A 16,937-nucleotide genomic window follows, 5' to 3' on the forward strand; every position below is an offset into this window, starting at 1 on the left:
TTGGTTCCCTCAGGCCACTCCAAAGTTCTCCTTCATGACTTGGATTGCGATGAGAGACAGGCTTTCTACAATGGATCGTGTAGCTAGTTGGAGTCAAGGAATAGATACCACATGTGTCCTGTGCAAATCTGTTCCTGAAACGAGAAACCATCTCTTTTTTGAGTGTAGTTTTTCCTCGAAAATATGGGATCACCTGACCAGAGGGATATTTCAACACTCTTATACTCAGGACTGGGCGGGTATTGTAGAGCTGGTCTCTGACACGAGAATGGTAAAGAAGAAGCTCTTCTGTCTTCGATATGCATTCCAAGCGGCACTATACACGCTTTGGAGAGAGCGTAACAAGCGGAGACATGGAGAACAGGGGACGCCTATACAAGTCTTGAAGAAACTGTTGGATAAAGCCGTCCGCAATAAGCTCAGCATCGTGCAGACTAAAGGCCTGAAGGGTCTAGAGGGACTCCTTCAATTCTGGTTTGAGACTAGAATGTAAATATTTTTTTGGAAGTTTTGAGAGTTTATAAGTAGCAAGGTTTAGCAGGGGAGGTGTAAATGTTTAGGGAAAAGGAGTAGAAGTAGTTCTGTTTTCAAATAACCAAGTCACACTAGTTGTACACAGGTTTTTTTGATGAATAAAATTTAGCATTCATTCAAAAAAAAAAAAAAAAGGCATTTTCGTGGAATGTAGGTTGCTTGTCGAATTATAAAAATGGGAATTTCATTTCATATGTATTAGCTGCGTATACAATTTAAAATTGATTTGGGATTATTTAACTTAATATCTCAAATCGGCACATGGAGCGCAAAATTTTATTTCATAAATACTTTTATTTTGTTCTGGACGAACTTTCAAAATTCACCGAATAGTTAAATTTCATGAGAATTAGTAAAAGTTTGGGGTCTACTCACGAAGAAGTAAGGGTAAATATGGATGATTCGATGAAGAATTAAGAAAATAAAGTAATAGGAAATTATGAAAATAATTGGGATATTTAGATGAAAATAAAGTAGAGTGGTGAAAATATACAACGAAACAGTAACTTAGAGCAACATTATTGGTTAGTATCTAAAAACAAGTTTCTAAGCAAATTAATATTATTATTTAATACAATTTGTTTATATGATTAAACTTTTTTTTTTAAACGTAAAAGATCAATAAGTGAATAATAAGTGAACACTAGATTTTGAGCTACACATCCGTAAAGATATTTTTCATTTTATAAATGTATTTGATTTTAATACAATTTTTTTTTAAATATATATTTTTTTATTTTAGTGTTATATTGTGTAATTCTATAATATTATTGTTTATATTTCTTATTTGAAATTTATTAATATATAGTAATTTATTTAATACATTTTACTTTGTTATTATTTTTATTACTTGCGAATATATTTTCGAGATAGGTAAACAATCTGAAATAATCAAATAGAGAACTTCCTCTAAAATATGTTTTTTCTTTAATTTATACATTTTGCATATAATATATTTTTAAAATTTATTTATTTACATTATAGAAAATAGATATGTTTAAAATAATTCATATTTACATGTTGTGTTTAAAAAAAATATACTTTAACATATATCATTTTGTTATTTTACAGGATTTATACGTAAAAACACTATTTTTAAAATAATATAGTCCTATTATTTTAATAAATTTTATACATAAAAGCATCTATCAATTTATTTTAGTAAATTTTATTAATATAGGATATTTTTTGGATGTTATGATATTAATTTGTTTTTAATTTTTACAGCATATATAGTTTGTTTTTTCGTGATGCATTTCAAAATGTTATTTTTTATTATCTATGATTTTATCTTTTCTAAAATTTGAAATATTATCAATAGGTTATCATTTTAAATAAATTTTCCAAAACCTGATATTTTTGGAAAGTTGTCATTTAGTTGATAAATCTTGTAGGTTTGTGATTGTCATTTAGAAATTAAGATAAAAAAGAGTTTTTCTTGATAGATAGGGTATGCTTTTAGAATTTTTGATCAATAAGTTGTAATGTTTAAATACATTTTCCAAAACCTACTATTTTGGGAAACTTATCATTTTCCTATAGAAATATTGAGGAATTTGGATTGTGATTAAGAAATTAGGATAACAAAAGTTTTTGTTAATAGATGGGTATGGTTTTATAAATTTTTTTATCAATAAGATGTAATGTTTAAATAAATTTTCCAAAACATACTATTTTGGAAATGTTATCATTATTCTAGAGAAATATTGACGATTTTGGATTGTTATTTAGAAATTAGGATAACAAGAGTTTTTGTTGATAAATGGGTATGGTTTTATAATTTTATATCAATAGGTTATCATTTTAAATTAAATTTTCAAAAACCTGCTATTTTTGAAAATTATCATTGAGTCATTATAGATTTGGAATTTTGATTTAGAAATTAAGATAACAAGAGTTTTTGGCTATAGGTGGGTATGATTTTATAATTTTTTTTTATCAATAGGTTATTATTTTAAATTAAAATTTCTAAAATCTGCTATTTTTGGAAAGTTGTCATTTTGTTGATAAATATTTTAGATTTGGGATTGTGTTTTAGAAATTAGGATAACAAGAGCTTTTGTTTATAGAAAGGTAGCTTTTACAATTTTTGATCAGTAAGTTATAATGTTTAAATATATTTTCCAAAACCTACTATTTTGGGAACGATATCATTTTTCTAGAAAAATATTGAGGATTTTGGATTGTTATTTAGAAATTGGAATAACACGAGTTTTTGTAGATAGATGGGTATGGTTTTATAATTTTATATCAATAGGTTATCATTTTAAATTAAATTTTTAAAAATCTGCTATTTTCTGAAAATTATCATTTGTGTAGAGAATTATTATAGATTTGAGATTGTTATTTAGAAATTAGGATAACAAGATTTTTTGTTGATAGATTGGTATGCTTTTGTAATTTTTGATCAACATGTTATATTTTATAAATAAATTTCTAAAAACTGCTATTTTTCAAAATTTATCATTTTCGTAGAGAAATATTGTAGATTTGAGATTGTGATTTAGAAATTAAGATAACAAGAGTTTTTGGCTATAGATGGGTATGGTTTAAGAATTTATAAATAAAATTTCCAAAACCTGCTATTTTTGGAAAATTGTCATTTTGTTGATAAACTATTATAGATTTGAGATTGTGATTTAGAAATTAGGATAACAAGATTTTTTGTTGATAGATAGGTGTGCTTTTAGAGTTCTTGATCAATAAGTTGAAATGTTTAAATAAATTTTCCAAAATCTACTATTTTGGGAAAGTTAAAATTTTTCTATAGAAATATTGTAGATTTTAGATTGTGATTTAGAAATTAGGATAACAAGAGTTTTTGTTGATAAATGGGTATGATTTTATAATTTTTTATTAATAAGGTGTAATGTTTAAATAAAATTTCCAAAACCTACTATTTTGGGAAAGTTATTATTTTTCTAGAGAAAAATTGTAAATTTTGGATTGTGATTTAGAAATTTGGATAACAAGATTTTTTATTGATAGATGAGTATGCTTTTGTAATTTTTGATCAATAGGTTATATTTTATAATTAAAATTTCTAAGAACTGCTAGTTTTAGAAAGTCAGTATTATAGATTTGGGATTATGATTTAAAAATTAAGATAAAAAGAGTTATTTTTATAGATGGGTATGGTTACATAATTTATGTTTTAAAACATAATTTCTCTTAAAAAAAAATAAAAGAACCTAACTAAGAAAAACTTAAATAAACTGATCCAAAAAATAAATCCAACCAAACTGAACACAAACCGAACCGAACCAGACTAACTATGGTTTATTTCAATTGGAAAATACTAAAACTGAACTAACCAAACCGAAGCGAGAAAATAACTGAAGTACCCATCCCTGATTAGCATAACCAAAAAATTGATTAAAGAGAAATTGATATTGATTTAAAGGGACAATTAAAAAGAGGGTTAATGATTAATGTCATGTTACCATTGTAAAATGATTAGTGTATGAATCACCATTATAAAAAATGGAGTCAATCAAATTATAACGTTTTCAGTTAAACGTGTTTTCGAAGTAATAGTATGTATGATTTGGGTAGAACAAAATCTTGATTTAATCAAACTCGCATGAGCTCAACACAATTACACAAAGCCCATCTCTCTTGTTTCTGAGCGAAAGCCCACTGGGTTTCTCTTTCAAAATTGCCTTGTGAAAAAAATATTTATGTAGTTTCCTTTCCTAGTTGATAAGAATTTTATTTTCAATGGTTTCTTCTCCTCCGGATATAAGATAAATAATGAGATTTCATAAATAATGTTATGACCTTTTTTTTTATGTTACAGTAGTATTCTAATGAAAAATATGTTAGATGCATTTTTGTAAATTATATGTTAGATGCATTTGGACATTGGCAATTTAATCGAGCCCAATGTGTGAAAAGTTGTTTTGACTTTTTTTTTTTCTTTTTAAAGGGGAAGAAGTTACAGCTAAGCGTGTGGTTAAAGTGAACGCTGAAATCGCTTCGCTTTACAACTCCTATTCGACATCAGAGGTGATAGACCCTGTAGACAACTCACTGCACACTTTCCAAACCATGGTCACTGATGCAGGCAAGGAGAAGAAGGCTAGCTTGATACTATTGACAAAAATATGCAGAATCAAGCCTCAAATACCAGGTAGTTTTTACTTACTTACATATATTTGTCTGTCTTTCTTTTGCATTAATAATCAGAAGTGTTTATGTATAGGCCTTGGAGATGCAACTGTGTTTTGGGACTTTAATGCTATAGATGACTTCTATAAAACTGATATGCCTGATTGGCCTTTCAATGATGGTGTTGATAACCCGCACCTTTATCAGGTGAGCTACTCTTTGTGATTCTGTTTTTTTTTTTTTTATTTAACAAAATGTCTTTCTTGTTAGGTGAAAGAATCTGAGTTGGTAGACAATGAATGGATTTATCTATATGCTGAAGCTGCTTTGTTCTCCGAGTGGCGCTCTGAAATGGTTAGGACACTCTATTTTCTTCAACAAATGATACTGTTTGATTGATTGATTGATGGTGTTTGTGTCTTGTAGAGTGATTATACGCCGTTTAAGATGAAGAAAGTAATGGTACAAACAAAGGAAGATGATGTGGAGGAGTCAAGTACGAAGCTTAAGTCGAGCAATGCAATCTTCTACATGATTTTCAAGGTTCGTGGAGGTCCAGTGTGAAGAGGCATAGTAAGAAAAACAAGTGATGGAAGAACAGGACACATGCGTCTCGAAGCTAGATGTTGGATCGACAAGTCAAACTAATGGTGTTCTTGTTATGACTTGATCTTGCTAATGTTATAAGTTAAGTAAGCGAGTTAGCAATGCTTGTTTCTGTCTACTAGATCTGTCTTCTTTTATTTAAGATAAGCTTTTCATGTTCATTTATAAACTCCAATATATACACTAAAATGAACAGAAGCAAGAAGCAACTTTTTATCACTTTTTAAGTAGAAAACACACTTACAAAATTCAAACATCTTCCAACATACTTACAATTCTTGTTGGTAACTCTCTCTTACGCCATAGACAAAACCTCCAACTCTGCCCACCAAAGAGGTGATAGTGTCGGTGTAGCATCGCTAGGCGAGATGTCAGTAATCTCCCGTAGCCACCCGGTGACTTCTTTCATCGTAGGTCTCTCTTTCGGGTCGGTTCTGATGCATGACTTGATCACTTCGCCTATATTGTCAATCTTGTCATCATAAGACTCCAATGCTGGATCAACCATATTAGCTAGACTCACTCCTCTCAAGAAATCAACTAGCCCTGTATCTACCGAGTCTGGTTTGTTAACCGAATCCACGAGTTTTCCGGTTATCATTTCGAATAATAGTAAACCAAAGCCGTAAACGTTGTCCTCGGGGTTTAAGTCTGTGTCTTTGTTTGCGTTGCTGCACGTCTCTGTCTCGGACGGACCAAAAGTGAAGTCGGCTAGCTTTACAGCATAGTCTTCAGTGAGGTGGAGAGATGATGAGACGAGGTTTGTGTGGGCTATTGGTGGGTTGAGTTGGTGCATATGGTCAAGGCAGTATGCTAAGCCCATTGTGATTCTTAACCTCATTCCCCAATCCAAGTGTTCTGATTCTTTACCTACAATAAATTAAAAAAAAGATTAGCTTATGTAACCAACATGTGACATTAAGGCTTATGTAAGGTCACTCACTGTGTAGATGTTCAAAGAGTGAACCGTTTGGAGCATATTCAAAGATCAAGATCCTGGTGAAAGGTTCCTTTTCTTCACAGTAGCCAAGAAGGTTCACAAAGTTCTTGTGGTTTATCTTGGATAGCATTTCAATCTAAAAATAATGAAACCAAAAATTATAAGATTGACTATATTGGTCAAAGACATGAAAAGCATAACTATTTTTTTTTGTAACACATATAAAAAGTATAACTAATATAACATACCTTCTTCCTGAATTGAATCTCTGTATTTTCTTTCCAGTCATTGGCACAAGTAGTGTCAATAGAAGCAACAGCTATCTCCACTCCACTTGATAGTGTTCCTTTGAAGAGCTTCCCAATGGGGCATGATCCAATGACATTACTGAAGTCTTCACATGCAGCTTCAATCTCTGATCTTTTGAGAGTTGGGATACCTGAGTAAATAAAAACACACACTAGTTGAGAAACATTATGAAGTTAAGTGAACTCACCAAACATAACGTGACAAATGAGAGAGAATATTATTACCAGTTACAAATACTTTCTGAAGTTGTCCGCTAAGACCTGTACGCCAAGGATTCACTGACTTCCCTACTTTATTTTTAAAGTAGAACACACCGGTAGCTACAAGGAGGACGAGAACAACACCGCCCACGCAGGCAAGAACTACAGGAACAACCACTGAAGAAGAAGACGAAGAGGTTCTTGGAGTAGGAGAGTTTTCATGGGGAACAGACATAGGAGGAGGAGGAGGAGGAGGAGGTGAAGTAGAAGCATCTTGCGTAGGTTCTGGATCCGAAGCTGTTGAAGAATGAGTTGAGACATTTTTATGAGAAGGTTGTGGGGATGATGGTGGTGTGATAGTTGCAGCTGCAGGCATAGCCTCGCGGCTGTTTCTTCTGGAAGGCAAGTTGTCGTATGTTAATGGCTCACGAGGTACAAGTGCTTTCCTGTGAAACCCAACTGCTTTCCTACAGAGAAAGTAGAAAAGCAAAAATAAGGTTATGTCATTGCAACATGAATTCAGGGCGGTCCTGGCACAAGCCTAACGAAACATTCCTCTTAGGTCCCAAATTTTTTGAAAAAGTTTATATATAGATATGCCCCAAAATTATTTTAGTTCCCCAAATTAAAATCTTTATTAAATCGTGTAAGACCCCAAAATCTCAGACCGTCCCCTTTTAAGATCAAAATGATAAATATACATGTTTAGTGTTGATTCTAGAAGTAAATTAAATATCTGTGGAGCAAGACAGATTGACTCGTTACCAAGATTGATATCTAAGAGATGAGGTTTACTCTGCGATATTATATATCTTTTAGGATTATGAAAACTATTTTTAGTAGACTAAAAAAAAGTTAAAAAATGAATATTTGATTTTGAGGCTGTATGAATATGGATTTAAAAACTTGTATTTACATAATCAATATTAAAACCTTATAACGGATATTTACCTCAAAATAGAGTTTTGCTCTCTAAATTTTCTAGATTTTTCTTGTTTGATTAGCGTTTGTTCACAACAATCACTAACAATACTTACTTGTAACTAACAACGGGTTTTTTTTTCTACATAACATACGATACAGAGTGTGTGTGTGTGTGAAGTCACTCAAGTTATGGAATGACTAGAGAAACTATAGATCTACCAACCAACCACCAACTACAAGTTCAAGTTGTTGTTATACCAAACAAGATTTGAGATAAATAAACTTACAGAATTGCTGAGTCTTCATCAGACCTTAGATCTTTCTCTAATCTATCTTTATCTAAACCTGAAAACACAAAGCGAAACAGAGAAGGATGAAAACATATTCTCAGGGAACTCGTTCAGACAAAACATGCAAGAAAGCTTCAGGTACCTTCTTCCTTAAGCGAAAAACACGAGCCGAAGCTGAGAAGGACTACAAAAGCCATAAGAGAACGCATCTTTAATATCGACCTAACGGTGGATCTTCGTTTCTCATTCATGGACAGAGTAAGAACGTGAGAGTTGAGCAGGATGACGCAAGAAGATGATGGAATCTAGAGTTTATGGATCTGAATATTTTGAGACTAGGAGCAGAGTATCAGAAAAACAGGGAGAAGGTTGACGAAAAGACGGGTTTATGAGAAGATAAGAGAGGAAGGAAGCATAAGACTTTTTTCATTTTTGATGGAAAACGCGTTGCACCTTGTTAAGGCTAATAAGGAAACGAATCTATACGTCCAAAAAAAAAAGAGTATTGGTCAACGATAACACATTAACAAGTACTAGTAAACTGAACCGAACCAAAATACAATTATATTACTACTTACTTTTCCAAGACGAAAAAAAATCAAAACCAAACAATTTAAACAAAACCAAATACTAGGTTCGGGAAGAAAAACTAGAAACTCGAACTAAAATACCCACTAAAATATCCGAAATGAGTTCTGTAAAAACATTGGAAATGGTTATATACGAAATATATTAGAACCCGAAATGTTATTAATTAAACATAAACAATTATACACAAAAATGAATGTTAAAGTAACTAAAAGATACTCAAAATTATTCAATTCAAAAATAAATCTGAAATAGTATCCAAAATAAGTATCTAATACCTAAATAAATTATCAAATCTAAATTTAAGATTTATTTTGATATGATATCTAAAAATACTAAAATATGAAGTATTATTAACTGAATCTAAAATGAATTCAAATCCAAATTGGATTTTCTGCCAAAGTTATATAATATACCTGAATTTGGAGTATTAATTTACTCAACCCAAACATATATAAATTTGAATGAGGTTTTGGAAACAGAATTTGAAAATCTAAAAATCCAATCTAAACCCAAACGGGTACATAACGTCAATGGCTACCAAATGCCAAGACTTATTTTTCTAAATTTCTATCGTCTTTTCATAAAATCAAACTTTTCCAGACAAAACCACATTTAATGTTCAACAAATTAGTCTCAAAGAATGTTGTGGTAGAGTAGTAAAAGGGTTCACAAGGGAACTCCCAATTAGCCAGCTGCCATAAAAAAAAAAGACTTGTGGCGTAGCAAATGGTTTCTATCTTCATTTTCTTGTTTTTTTCCTACAAACTTTTATTCGGTTGTAAAATTCAACCAAGGCAAACAAAATAGAAAATGCCACGTAAATTTGGTGTGAAGATATGTTAATAATGATTGAAGTTGAAGGAATGATTTGTCATCTTAATTATGTGGAGGAGAGAAAATTATGACTGGTTCAATGTGGAGGCTGCTTAGCTGTTGCTTTCTTTAGTCTCCCAATTCTTAAAACCATGTGGGATCCTTCCTTGTTTGGGTACTAGTCAGCAAGCAAACCCCACGATTCTTTCTAACTAAATTGCTTTACTTTCATATTATAATGTATTTATTTTTCTCAACATTTTCATGTTCTAATGTTATGAAAATCAATATGAAAATATATTTTATATTATTCTTCCTGAAAAGATGAAGAAAATTTAAAATGGGCTTAACGTCAAACTTTTCGGCTAAGCTGAACAACTTGCTTTTCTTTTGGGCTTGGATATATATTGTCATAGAAAGAAACACTTTGAATACTTGGAACAAATATAGTTATTTTTTCAACTTCAGATGGTAAAGCTTTAAACTTTGAATCCACCAGACTCAGTATAAGATCTCAGATAATAGATTATATGCATCTTTCAAGGGATCAAATCTGATTTAACTCTGGTATACTGATGATTAGCCACACTTCTCATAGCCAAATCTATTCAGGTTTAAACTCAAAAATGTCAAACGCCGCAAAAATAGTCAAACCTTTATAAAATCATGAGTAAACCCCTCAACGGGTGAAAAACATGTCTCCACAAAAAGAAGAAACACCACACAACCTCTCGGATGTTTTCTACTTTTAAAACAAAAATACTACGAACAGACAGAAAGAAGATTGGTCGGAAAAAACGGTATTACCGGCGAATTCTACTCAATGATTCCGGCACCTTCAATGTCAACTTCACCCATCCCTGTGTCCTCTTCTTCTTCTCCACTTTCTTCATCCCCGCTGATTTCTTCATTGTCCATTCTTAGCTTAGCCATGTGTTCTGTCAGCATCTTATCATCTCTTTCACTCACCTGCCAAACACAAATTTTAAGACTCTACAAATAAAGGAAAGCTAGTTCTTGTAATATGCAACTTGGGATGGTTCAACAACTAAAGAAGAAGATACTCACAGCTCTAGGTGCTTCCTTAACGACGAGCTTGCCTTTGTGTTGATCAATTGTCTCGGTGCAAGCTGCTATGGCTTCCGTTAGAATTTCAATCCCTTGGTCCTGTTTAATTATGTTATTAATCACTGACAAGATTAAATACAATATATAGCTTCAAAATAAGAGATTGTCTAACCTTGTCAAGAGTCTGAGTAGTAAGGACATAAAGAGGCGGGGCAACCAACTTAATCTTCACAGGACAGTCATCGTTTCCAGCAGCTTCAGCCTTTCTCATGGCCTCCTGAAATTGAAATTACAAGTATGTGTGTGAGAAAATCAAATGAAACCATTGATGTATTCTTTCCATATGTTATAGATAATCAAATAAGAGTTTACGACCTTGATGTGGACAACTCCGTCAAACTGAAAACATTTCAACTCGATATCAGCACGGATTTTCATCGGTTGTGGTGTCATCCTCCTCCTAATGTTCTTCACAAGAGCATCCTTCACTTCTTCCGTAACAGCAGGTACAACTTTAGTCACCTACAAATAGAAATATCCCAAGATTAGGAACTAAAACTAAAAAAATGAAGCCAGAGAACAAAGTAATATACCTCCTGCCCATCAGGCCCAACTTCTTTGACCTCACGTGTGAGTGAACCCAACACTGAATCAGGATCAGTCACTAAGATCTTGAAAGCCTGAACAAAACAAAAAAACAAAAATCTCTAAATACTAAATATCTACATGAATACAGCAAAAGCTCAACTCACAAACTCTTACCTCAAAAGCATGACCATGTTTCCGGTACAAAGGCCACCCAATGTTCACATACAACTCCTGCAATAGATAAATTCAAATCAATGTACATAACAAGGTAGCTACTTTACACTAGATACATAAGTTTCATAATCAATATCACTAAAGACTCAATTTTTATTTACTCAAATCAATGCAAGCTACTAGGTAGCTACTTTACACTAGATACATGAATTTGCACAACCAATATCACTACTTACTCAAATCAATTTAAGCTACTATGATTATTACACAAAGGTAGCTAAATAATTTGGATAATCATTATCCCTAAAGATTCGATTATTATCCACTCAAACCAATGCAAGCTACTATAATTTACACAAAGGTAGCAACTTTACACTAGATACATGAATTTGCATAATCAATATCACTAAAGATTCGATTTTTATTTACTCAAACTCAATGTAAGCTACTATGATTACACAAAGGTAGGAACTTTACATTAAAGATTGGATTTTGAATTACCTCCAAATCGATAGAAAGAGTCTCAGCGACATGACGCATGATAGAATGAACGAGCTTGCTCTTGTTATACCTCTCTTCGCAAGTCTGAATATCTTCCTCGCTGACTCTACGTTTGCTGAGATCAATGTAACCCTTGTCTTTATCGACACGCAGGACCATGACGGGCTCGATTCTCCCGACCTTGATCAAGCTGCTGACACTCCGGATCCGACGGCGGGAGAGCTCGGAGAAGAGGATCATGCCTTCGATGTTGTTGTACTCGAGGAGGGACACGTAGGCTCCCATGTCGGCGATGTTCTTGACTTGGATCATCACAGCCATGTCGACTTCTGGGTACTTGGCTTCGTACATCCGGCACTCTAGACTCGCCATGTCGGTTGATGGGCTTTCGATGGATTAGGGTTTTGAGCGACGGAGCTATCAGGAAGAGAGGAGCGAGAAACGCAGACTAACGTCAGAGATGTGAAGCTAAACGATGCCGTTGCGGGAAAGCAAGTCAGTTAGGTTTTAGATGGGCCAAAAGTCTGGCGGCCCATATTGTAAAGTTTGGATGGACCTTTTTGCTTTGGGATTAAACCAAAACTTCAATTTCATTTCAGATTGAACCGGTCTTGGAATCAAGCTTGAGAAACTAACACACAAACTAGTTCCAGAAGCATTTGATTGAAATGCCATGTCCCTGAAGATCACACCACAAACATTCAAAAGAAATTAGCACGGATGAATCAACTTCTCAGCGTGCTCTCTTTCTTCCACACTCGATTCCTTAAAGAACCTGATACCAAAAATGCGTATCGGAGCAAGCATACATGGCGTGATACTGATACACATACGAGAGATTGTACTCCACACTACAATACAACAACCACACGATGGATAAAGATCCGAAAACTTACTTGATCTGCTCGTCAGAGTACTTTTGAAGAGCGAGCGAGACGTGGGAGCTTCTAGGGACGAGATCGAGCTCCTTCTTAACCTCCTCAAACAGCTGGAAAACGACGCCGCTTGGCTCCTTTTGATGCATATTTTTTTTTCCATAACTATTTATAAACAATATTAATCACTTTAAATTTTAACATCAGAGCTAAAATGTGAAAATCACTTTGCATATAATAATATAGATGTGACGGATATTTAAAAAAATTAAAAAAAACTAATGTATGATATAGTAGTAACATATAAATCAATTTTGAAAGAGGTCACATGCATGTTTTCATATATACACTAGATTAAAATTTTAGAGGAAATTCTAACTTTACCTTGATATTACTTTTCAAATTTTAGAGGAAATTCTGTTACAGACGACGAGAACTGAGAAGAGGCGATTCACGAGAAGAGAGAATCGAAGAGGAAGAGTTTCACCTGGGTGATTGATCGGAGACTGAAGTGGAAGAAGCTCCGGTGATATCACTGCATCAGGATCCGATTACCGGTGGTGTATTTTCCAGGAAGGTTCGCGGAGGATAGCAGAGGAGAAACGTCCTTGATTCCGCCATGGAAACTCACGAGCAGCAGAAGACGAAGAAACCGTCTTGAGAAACATTTTTGACCGTTGAGATGCTTTCGCCAGAAAACTGGACAAGGATGATGAAGAAGAAGACCGATGGAGTGATGATGATGAAGCTGTGGATGATTAAAAAAAATATTATTTTTTCTTTCAAATTTATATAAAATAAGTACTAATTATAATATAATATTTGTTAATTCACGCTACCGAAGAAAAAGAAAAGTTAAAAGACGAACGACATATTAATATTTGTTATTTATATTTATATTTGGTAACATAATACAATTTATTATGCCACAAACACTAACAATAATTAATAATGTTATGTTTTTTCCTCTGATAAAGGCGTGTATTATTATAAATATTATTTGAGTTCCAATGTAGATAAAAAAAATCAAGGGTAACACATATTATTTTTATGTTTTTGATACATGCATAAGCAAGTCCTCCCCCCCTGCGGGCCAATGCATTCACCAATCCCATTCCTTTTTCTGGTACATTCAGCTTTACAATCGTCCTTAGTACAGTCTCCATTTTTCAGTTTGTATTCTATTGTACAAGGAAGTAATTTATGTGGTGGTCCTCCTTTCTGAGCAATCGTCATTACTCCTGTTATTATAATAGTTAAAACAAAACTTTAGTCTTCGTATTTAAATAGAAATTAATGTTTTTGGTAAAACATATGTTTAGAGAGTTTTTTGCATATTTATAGGGAAAAAAACTTAAAGTATGAACATCTTCTTTCTTAATCATTGATTATTTTGGAAAAAATTTCTACACCCAAAGTTATAGAATTCGATATAAAAGTTATATTATCAGTACATAAAATAAAATGATATCAGAATAACTTTAATTTTAAATGATTTTTGAATATAATAATAAAATTGTAAATATAAATATCAACCGAACAGAAGAACTGTGACTATGAAGAGACCAATAAGCGAAGGTTGAAAATCATTTTTCATCTTAGATAATGAACTAGAGGTGTTTTAAATTTACAAAGAAAGAGAAGTATATTTATAGATGAATAAAAAATTAAAACATATCTAATTTAAGCTATGTATCTTCTAAAATTCCGATATAAAAGGATCTAATTTGACCAAAAATCTTTTTAAAAAATTTCGTTTTTTTATAGATAAAAAAGTTGAATTGGTTATTTTTAATGTATTTAAAATATTTCTCGATATATACATAAAAACAACCAATCGTCAAAGCTCTATGAGGCGCAATATACAAAGTGTGAAGACGACATGGTTATTTTTAATGTATTTAAAATATTTCTCGATATATACATAAAAACAACCAATCGTCAAAGCTCTGCATCACAAAACCTTGAGAAACTAACACACAAGCTAGTTGATACATTGCTAGAGAGCTTCATAGAGTATAACCCCACGAGAGTACGCGAGACCTTAAAATTCCCTTGAAGCCGCTTTAACTGTTCCAGAAGCATTTGATTGAAATGCCATGTCCCTGAAGATCACACCACAAACATTCAAAAGAAATAAGCACGGAGAGCAGGATGAATCAACTTCTCAGCGTGCTCTGTTTCTTCCACACTCGATTCCTTGAAGAACCTGAAACCAAAAATGCGTATCGGAGCAAGCATACATGGCGTGATACTGATACACATACGAGAGATTGTACTCCACACTACAATACAACAACCACACGATGGATAAACCGTCAGCAGCAGATTCTCAAGTACTAAATCTTGTAACTAATCCACCAGATTACGAATCCTACTCTCGAAGAGATAGGGAGGTGAGATCCGAAAACTTACTTGATCTGCTCGTCAGAGTACTTTTGACGACCGAGCGAGACGTGGGAGCTTCTAGGGACGAGATCGAGCTCCTTCTTAACCTCCTCAAACAGCTGGAAAACGACGCCGCTTAGCTCCTTTTGATGCATATATTTTTTTCCATAACTATTTATAGAGTTGATTACATAATGGGACACTTTTTGAGTTTCATTTGCATCCAGGGACACTTCCCACTTGTTGCACACATTCACGGAGATTGAGGAAGCTTTTGGACTATTTTGCCATCTGATAAAATTTATTCAAAGTAGGAGTACAAGGTGATACATGAGCTGACGGATAAATATGTGGATGTGGACATGAGTTTGTGGACAGATTAATGTTTTTGGTTTTTTTTTTTTTGATCAACAATGTTTTTGGTTTCTCTCGACAGAATTTTATTTGTTATTATTTCCTATTATTATATATAAATTTGAAATATAATATATATAATAAATTATATCAAGATTTCTATGTTTTGAGATTCATATGTATATTTTAATTTTTATAAAATTTAAAAATGAGTTAAATGGACACAATATCATGGATAATGTTGTGGACAATGCAATTTGAACACATTCATCTTTTAAATTTTATAAAATTTAAACCTGAATTAAGTGTACATAGTATCATGGACAACGTTTTGTGGACGGTGCAATTTGAAAAATTGTGTTGTGAACCTGTGCAATTTGAAAAATGAGTTATGGATGGCGTGTGTGTGGACGTGTACGTTGGTTCCTATAGGTGATGAGCACATGACCATGATCTACTAAAACAGCTAACCATTTACAGCAATAACATTGAAATGAAAAACACCCTGATTTAGTTCTTTTAAAGGATAACAACAACAAATAATTTTATAGTACAACATCGTTCAAAACAACTTAACAACCGATGAAGTTGTTCTTGATACAACAAAACATATTCTGATGAAGTTGTTCCTAGTCTAGGTGTGTGGACAAGGGAGATGTGGACTGAGGAGTTGGGATGGACAAGCTGTGGTTTGCAAAACATAAAGACAACAACATCACTGCGGGAGATAGCTGTACCCAGCTTCTTCATGTAAACAGTCTTTTCAACAATGCTACCAAATAAAAGATGAAACATTTGTGTCAGATTCTGCAGAGAGGTGAAGTAACCTGAAAGCCAAGATAACTAAACAAAGCAACCAACCAAAACCACTCTCTGCTCCACCCCTCCCATCCCAGAAGCTCTCCTCTTAGTTTCAAACCCACTCTCTGTCACTCTCTTAGTTAAGCTCTTTGCCGCATCCGCCGTCACCTCAACCTCAGTTCTAAGATCTCCGCTGCAACCGCTATCACTGCTTCCATTTCTTCATATCCTTCGCCGCATCCGCCATCACCGCTTCCAGTTCTTCACATTCTCCGCCACTCTCGTCCCCGAAGCTCTCCTCTTAGCCTCAAAATTTTGTCACTTTCTAAGCTCAGATCTCCGACGCATTCACCATCACCTCAACATCAGAACCGATTCAGCCAGGGCGACGCAGCCCCCCACACATCATCCCACTCACATCGAGTAGCATAGGCTTATTACTCGCAGCGGATTACAGAGCCTTCAAACAAAAGTCAGGAAGAAATCAAAGTCGTCAAGATGGGAGGTTTCTAATGAGTTGGTTTCTGCAAATTTCATGGCAACAGAGAGAGAAAGAGGAGAAAGAGGTTTATAAGAGAGGGGGAAGATATTGAATGTGTTTTACGTTTTGATTTCTTCATCGTGGTGGAAAGGATCGAGTCTCCTCTTGTTGGGGTTTAGATTCAATTAACTGGATTTGTTTGTTTTTTTGAAGTTTGTTCATGTTCTTCGTCGTCAATGAGAATAGAAAGGAGAGACGTTAGATTTTATGTTTTACAGTTCCATGAATTGGAAAAGCTAATTTGAATTGGGAGAGAGAATACATTTTTGGAAAATAAAAATAAATAAAATCTCTGCGTTTTACCTTCATAACATCTCCCTTACTTCTAGT

The 16,937-nt window shown here is 33.4% G+C and overlaps 3 protein-coding genes across 3 annotated transcripts; 1 reads left to right on the plus strand and 2 right to left on the minus strand.

Annotated features, from left to right (window-relative positions):
* The first annotated feature begins 4,543 nt into the window (after positions 1-4,543).
* On the plus strand, positions 4,544-5,467 carry LOC108871730 (UPF0725 protein At2g20620). The gene is made up of 3 exons (XM_033290561.1): positions 4,544-4,851; positions 4,915-4,998; positions 5,071-5,467. The coding sequence occupies exons 1-3, from the start codon at positions 4,585-4,587 to the stop codon at positions 5,206-5,208; spliced, it is 489 nt and encodes a 162-aa protein (XP_033146452.1). The 5' UTR covers positions 4,544-4,584; the 3' UTR covers positions 5,209-5,467.
* Positions 5,367-8,394, minus strand: LOC103865782 (inactive receptor-like serine/threonine-protein kinase At2g40270). Its single transcript, XM_009143632.3, has 6 exons — positions 8,056-8,394; positions 7,911-7,968; positions 6,724-7,166; positions 6,439-6,629; positions 6,194-6,326; positions 5,367-6,120 (listed from the first exon to the last, which is right to left on the minus strand). Exons 1-6 carry the CDS (start codon positions 8,162-8,164, stop codon positions 5,546-5,548), a joined length of 1,509 nt encoding a protein of 502 aa, XP_009141880.1. The 5' UTR covers positions 8,165-8,394; the 3' UTR covers positions 5,367-5,545.
* A 1,550-nt stretch (positions 8,395-9,944) lies between these two features.
* Positions 9,945-12,190, minus strand: LOC103865783 (eukaryotic translation initiation factor 2 subunit alpha homolog). Its single transcript, XM_009143633.3, has 7 exons — positions 11,649-12,190; positions 11,148-11,204; positions 10,979-11,065; positions 10,761-10,907; positions 10,558-10,662; positions 10,386-10,484; positions 9,945-10,286 (listed from the first exon to the last, which is right to left on the minus strand). The coding sequence occupies exons 1-7, from the start codon at positions 12,018-12,020 to the stop codon at positions 10,134-10,136; spliced, it is 1,020 nt and encodes a 339-aa protein (XP_009141881.2). The 5' UTR covers positions 12,021-12,190; the 3' UTR covers positions 9,945-10,133.
* Positions 12,191-16,937: the final 4,747 nt, after the last annotated feature.

This window comes from Brassica rapa, chromosome A04 (assembly GCF_000309985.2).
Source record: "Brassica rapa cultivar Chiifu-401-42 chromosome A04, CAAS_Brap_v3.01, whole genome shotgun sequence".
Classification (NCBI taxonomy): domain Eukaryota; kingdom Viridiplantae; phylum Streptophyta; class Magnoliopsida; order Brassicales; family Brassicaceae; genus Brassica; species Brassica rapa.

Coding starts and splice junctions, on each gene's coding strand:
- LOC108871730 (XM_033290561.1), top strand. CDS start 4,585: ATGGTCACTGATGCAGGCAAGGAGAAGAAGGCTAGCTTGATACTATTG. Junction 4,852..4,914: donor ATAACCCGCACCTTTATCAG/GTGAGCTACTCT, acceptor CTTTCTTGTTAG/GTGAAAGAATCTGAGTTGGT. Junction 4,999..5,070: donor CCGAGTGGCGCTCTGAAATG/GTTAGGACACTC, acceptor TGTGTCTTGTAG/AGTGATTATACGCCGTTTAA.
- LOC103865782 (XM_009143632.3), bottom strand. CDS start 8,164: ATGAATGAGAAACGAAGATCCACCGTTAGGTCGATATTAAAGATGCGT. Junction 7,167..7,910: donor GATGAAGACTCAGCAATTCT/GTAAGTTTATTT, acceptor CTTTCTCTGTAG/GAAAGCAGTTGGGTTTCACA. Junction 6,327..6,438: donor AGATTCAATTCAGGAAGAAG/GTATGTTATATT, acceptor CATTATTTTTAG/ATTGAAATGCTATCCAAGAT.
- LOC103865783 (XM_009143633.3), bottom strand. CDS start 12,020: ATGGCGAGTCTAGAGTGCCGGATGTACGAAGCCAAGTACCCAGAAGTC. Junction 11,066..11,147: donor AACATGGTCATGCTTTTGAG/GTAAGAGTTTGT, acceptor TGTTTTGTTCAG/GCTTTCAAGATCTTAGTGAC. Junction 10,287..10,385: donor TTAAGGAAGCACCTAGAGCT/GTGAGTATCTTC, acceptor TGTGTTTGGCAG/GTGAGTGAAAGAGATGATAA.